The sequence below is a fragment of the Salminus brasiliensis genome, chromosome 11 (assembly GCF_030463535.1).
Source record: "Salminus brasiliensis chromosome 11, fSalBra1.hap2, whole genome shotgun sequence".
Classification (NCBI taxonomy): Eukaryota; Metazoa; Chordata; class Actinopteri; order Characiformes; family Bryconidae; genus Salminus; species Salminus brasiliensis.
The window spans coordinates 36,242,350-36,248,349 of NC_132888.1; the positions used below are offsets into that span (position 1 = coordinate 36,242,350).

The 6,000-nt window shown below is 42.0% G+C and overlaps 1 protein-coding gene across 1 annotated transcript; it reads left to right on the forward strand.

Moving 5' to 3' along the window:
- Positions 1–694: 694 nt before the first annotated feature.
- On the forward strand, positions 695–2,999 carry LOC140565039 (uncharacterized). The gene is made up of 2 exons (XM_072690785.1): positions 695–827; positions 2,038–2,999. The coding sequence occupies exon 2, from the start codon at positions 2,069–2,071 to the stop codon at positions 2,969–2,971; it is 903 nt and encodes a 300-aa protein (XP_072546886.1). The 5' UTR covers positions 695–827; positions 2,038–2,068; the 3' UTR covers positions 2,972–2,999.
- Positions 3,000–6,000: the final 3,001 nt, after the last annotated feature.

Sequence of the window (6,000 nt, forward strand, 5' to 3'; positions counted from 1 at the left end):
GTCCTGGGAAGAAGACTTTCTAATAGATTTTAGATGAGCACTGTTTTGAGGATTTGATTGCAGTGACAAGAGCATTAGGAAGGTCACGATGGCAACCACCCCACCTAATCCCTAACTTCTCCACTCATCCCAAAAGTACTGGATGGCGCACCAGCTACCTTCCTGCAGGTTTCACCAACAAACCAAACTTAACAAACCTAATTTTTCCAGTCAAAGACTTCGGGTGAATTTAGGTTGGAGTGAACGTTTGCAGGAGCTAGATTTCCAGGAGCTGGTGACCACTGGCCTGGACTACAGATGCAAATACTGCTTTAGGCCACGTGGTAATGTTTCTGCTTTGAGTATGTTTACTTTGATTTTATTTTTAAAATAAAAACCTACCTATTCCTTAATTACTTTTTATTGTTTCTGGTCCTTTTCTCGAGTCAAACAAGTGTCTAAATTTTAAGCTTTACATTTCTGATGTTACAAACTATTACAAAACGAAATGGTAACACTGTAGATAGACGAATATTGGATATATATTTTATATGTTGGTTTCAGATCTGACCAACAAGCTGGTTTTGAGCAGGTGTGCCCAAAGGATTGTAAGCTATGCAAACCTTTATTTTGACAGCTTGCCGGAATTCACGTAACTCCGTCCAATTTGATTGGCCCGCTCGCCGGAGTTTTTGATTGGCTCTTTACAGGAGATTCTCCGCTTATGGTGGTCCACCCATGACTCGTCGACCACCAGAGTGAGTCCAGCGAGACCAATAATAAAGGTGGAGAAGACTGTTCTCTTTCGGTACTGCTGGAAAACACAAACAGGGGCTGAGCTGTTGAAGGTAAGGAGATCTGATCGTGAAGCTGCTTCTTCTCCTTCGAATTATCTGTGCCACCTTAAATGGTGCAGCAGCTGCAGCAGAATTTAAGGTGGAATGGAAAACGTTTTTAAGCTGCTGAGCTTTTACTCTTCGTTGTGTTTCTGGACGGTAGGAGGAATACTGCCTGTTTTAAAAAGTAGATGAACATGGAAGCCATCAGAGAAAGCTGATCCATCCTGATTAGCTTGAGATTGAGCTGGTTTGAGCTTGTTTTGGTTGACAGCAGTGCTGAACATGTTCTTATTGATGATTGATTATTTAGACTAGTTATTAATTTGTAGTAATCAATGAATTATTTAATGTCATTATGTTTTCCTTCTTTTCCACTGAAAGCAAACGAGCTTGCTAAACATCATTTAGACTAGGCCTCTCACAATCATGAACTTCAAGCTCACCAGTTTTTTAATAAAAATAATAATAATAAAGCCTATAGTCATTTTGCACATGCACAATGGACCATAACGTAGCATTACTCAACCACACTTTTCACCAATTTATTTAAAATCAACGCCACCCTGATAACATGTCCGTGTGGAGCCTGTGTGGGTCACCCAACTGGGAACCAGAAAGTTTTGTCCCTGGGTTCCGCGTTGGCCCCCCGTATGGATACCCACCAGGGTTGACGATGGGACCAGGAGCCATCTTCTGGGTTGTACATTGCGACCCAATGGCCTAGATGGGACCCATCAGAGATTTGGGTGGGCTGTAACAATGAGGCCCATTTATGAATCTCAACCAGCCCACATCCCACCCATTTGAACCCCACACAAGCATGTTGGCTGATTAATGTGTTTATTTTAGGGTGCCCAAAACTTTTGCACACAACAGTATGTATTTACATGATACTTACAGTCAGGGGTGGGGTCCCTCTTAAACACAGAGTGTTCATTAAGTTCACTGCAACCAGGTAAGCTGGTAGCTGGTTTCAGATGGTCTAAGCTGGTCCATTTGATGGACTTGCTGGTCTATCAGCATGATCAGCTTGACCAAGCTAGTTATACTGGTTGACTAGTTTGTTTAAGATGGTCATGCTGGTCAACCAGTATAACTAGCTTGACCATGACAGAACAGTTTGCTATCATTAGCTTAGTTATAAAGCCCTTTATGTACAAGTTGTTGGACAATTTGATATTCCATTAATAGTTCATAACTTGCCTCTTTGTCTACACAGCTCCAGAAACCCACCAAAAGAAGACACTAAGATGAACATGTCAGACTTCGGAGAGATAACGCATGAGGACACGGCATCCAGAAGAAGCCCCAGCCCTCAGCAAACAACCTCCGGTACTCTCTGCACTGACGCATTTGACCCACAAATGCAAAACGAGACAATTTACCAATGCTTAGAGTGTGGCAAGAGTTTTAACCAACAGAGTAACCTCAGAAGACACCAGCTCATCCACTCTGGAGAGAAGCCGTATCACTGCCCCGACTGCGGGAGGAGTTTTAATCGGCGGGGTAATCTCCAACAACATCAACGCGTTCATACGGGAGAGAGGCCGTATCACTGCTCAGACTGTGGGAAGAGTTTTAGTCAGCAGAGTACTCTAAATACACACCAGCGCATTCACACTGGAGAGAAACCGTTTTACTGCTCGGACTGTGGGAGGTGTTTCACTCAGCTGAGTAATCTCCAAGGCCACTCCTGCATTTACACACCAGTGAAGCCATACTGCTGCTCAGACTGTGGGAAGAGTTTCAATCAGCCAGGTCATCTCCAGCTTCACCAGCTCGTTCACAGTGGGGAGAAGCCGTACCAGTGCTTGGAGTGTGGGAAGAGTTTTAATCGGAAGAATCATCTCCAGACACACCAGCTCACTCACACAGGAGAGAAACTGCATCACTGCTCAGACTGTGGGCGGAGTTTCAATCGGAAGTATAACCTCAAAGCACATCAGCGCATTCACACTGGAGAGAAACTGTATCAGTGCTCGGAGTGTGGGAGGAGTTTCAATCAACAGAGTACTGTTCAAAGACACCAGCGCATTCACACTGGAGGGAAACAGTATTACTGCTTTCCGTGTGGGCAGAACTTCAGCCATATGAGAGATTTAAAAACGCATGAGTGTGCTGGGAGGGAGATGGAAACTCATGATGTGATGTAACCTGGTTTTGTATGGTTTAAAATAAATAGTTGGATGTGAGTCAACCAAGTTTATATTTACATTGACTGCATTTGTCTGACACTGGTATCCCGAGCTATTACATGTGAATCATGTTACACAGGTAGGAGAATGTAGTGTTGGGAATCTTGCTCAAGGACTATGTTTGCCCAGATGGAGAATCGAACCCTAGTCTGCCATGGGGAAGGTGATGTTACCTACTACCACTATTAAAGTTCACTAAACTGCACTTGCCGCTTCAGTTTGGCGCTGGAGCTACAAAGCAAACGGGTCATGGAAGGTTGAGCTCTACCAATCAGCATTGTGCAAAAAGCTCATTTCAATTCCTATTTGAACGATCCAGCTCAGGACCAGATTTTGCTGGCAGCTGGTCTCAGATGGTCTAAGCTGATCCTTAATATTGAAGGTGATAGTAAAGCTACTCATCCAAAAATTACCCTATGAATCATGTTACACAGGTAGGAGAATGTAGTGTTAGGAATCTTGCTCAAGGAGTATGTTTGCCCAGATGGAGAATCGAACCCTAGTCTGCCATGGGGAAGGTGATGTTACCTACTACCACTATTAAAGTTCACTAAACTGCACTTGCCGCTTCAGTTTGGCGCTGGAGCTACAAAGCAAACAGGTCATGGAAGGTTGAGCTCTACCAGTCAGCATTGTGCAAAAAGCTCATTTAAATTCCCCTTTGAACGATCTAGCTCAGGACCAGCTTTTGCTGGCAGCTGGTCCCGAATGGTCTAAACTGATCCTTAATATTGAAGGTGATAGTAAAGTTATTCATCCAGATGAAGAAATTACCCTATGCTAATACAAGCTGATCTACCAGTCTGATCATGCAGCTGAACCACCGAAGATCAACAAAAACATACCCTATGCCAGTCAAAGCTGGTTGGTGGCTTGTTAGCCTAGAACAGTCAGACAACACAAAACTTGTAGCATTTCTACCTTAAAATAGGCCTCAGTTCACATGCTTTTTTTCACTTTAGGACAGTTCTGTATTTCTCAGTGAAGTGTGTCCTTCAGGGGTGACTCCAAGTGGAAACTACACCTCCTGACTGTAGGGGGAGCCCAAGACCAAGAAATTCAAATCTCTTTAGTGCTGCTATAATCTTTATCTTAGTCTAGTTGTGGTAATTTACCCTACCGGCTGTCCTGTGGTTATAAGCCATTAACAGATGAGGTGGGGTTTCCAGCTTCAAAATGGATGCTAATATGTTTTTTAACTATGCTTTAGTCCATGTTCTAGATAACAGGTAGTCATACAGTGTCAGAAACCACATAAGCAGGTCTATTAGAGATGCCTTAATACCTCCACACAATTTGAGCCTGGCGAGGTTGCTGTAAGCTTTCTTTGCTTGTTAGCTTTAGATATGCTTATTCCATGTTCTAGATAACAGTGAGTCTGTTAGATAACCTAACGCCTCCACACAGTTTGAGCCTGGCGAGGATGCTGTAAACTTTCTTTGCTTGTTAGCTTTAGATATCCCATGCTTGTTTGCTTTGTTATCCCATGTTCTAGAGAACAGTGAGTCTGTTAGATAACTCAACGCCTCCACACAATTTGAGCCTGGCGAGGTTGCTGTAAACTTTCTTGTTAGCTTTAGATATGCTTATTCCATGTTCTAGATACAAGCGAGTCATTTAGAGATAACTCCATGTCTTCACACAGTTTGAGCCTGGTTGACCACTCTTAATAGTACACTCTACACGTCCTGAGCATCTGTGGCTTTGTGGCATGGTGCATCGTCGTGCTGGCTGTACCCTTGGGTTAAATGTGGCCATGACGATAGGCTGTGGCATTAAGTGGTGCTTGGCTGGTTTTAACAGGCCCAAAAACAATCCCCACTCCATTACACCATCTCTGTTAGGGTCCATGGGTTCTTGATGTTGGGCCCAATTTGGACTCGACCAGCAGTGTTTCTCAGCAGAAATCCAGATTCGTCAGACCAGGCTTCTGTCTAGTGTTGGTGAGTCTGCTCCCACTACAGCCTCAGCTTTCTGTTCTTGGCTGTGGAACCCGATGTGGTGTTCTGCTGTTGTAGCTCATCCTCCTCAAGGTCGCTATTAGGGATGCACCAATCCGGCTTTTTCAGTTCCAATACTGATACAGATACATAAACTTTGCATATCGGTCGATATCTCATACAGATCTGATACCACTTATTTAAACTTTTTTAGCATAAACAGTAATCCAAAATAAAATATAGCAGCTGAACCTGAGAATAAATAAGTATCTTGGTCAAACAGCAACCAAAAATTGCAAACCTGTAAACATTTAGTGCAGTCTTACACCACTAAATTAAAGTGAAAGGAATGGTTCCATGGATTGGCCCAATTATCCGATACCCAATCCAGCTGATTTTGTTAATATCGGGACGATATCCAATCCTAATATCGGACCGGTGCATCTATAGCTGCAATAGGCTTTTTTTGCTTGTTAGCTTCATTAGCCTTGTTAAGGCAACTTTACCCACCAAAGGTTTCTTGGGTCATCAGCTACTTCTGAGATTAACATTTTCCTTTTTAGCTAAACATTTACCTGAGAGAGAGATCTGATGAGGACACTTTTAATGTGACATATTTTTAAATAAGACGTTTAATGTGTTCTGTGTTCTTTTTGTGAAGATAAAAAAACAGTTTTACTGTTTTACAGTTTGTAGTTTGTTGTTTAGCTTGATTTGGTTTACCTTGCCATTTACTCTTCTGTGACGAGTCAGTATGTTTCTGGATTTAGGTAATACACATGTGGACAAAATTGTTGGTACTCCTCAGTTAATGAAAGAAAAACCCACAATGGTCACAGAAATAACTTGAATCTAACAAAAGTAATAATAAATAGAAATTCTATGAAAATGAACAAATGCAAATCCAACATTTATTTTGAACCATGCTTCAACAGAATTATTTAAAAAAATAAACTCATGAAACAAAATCAATGTTGGATTTTCATTTGTTAATTTTCATATAATTTCTATTTATTATTACTTTTGTCAGATTTAAGTTATTTCTGT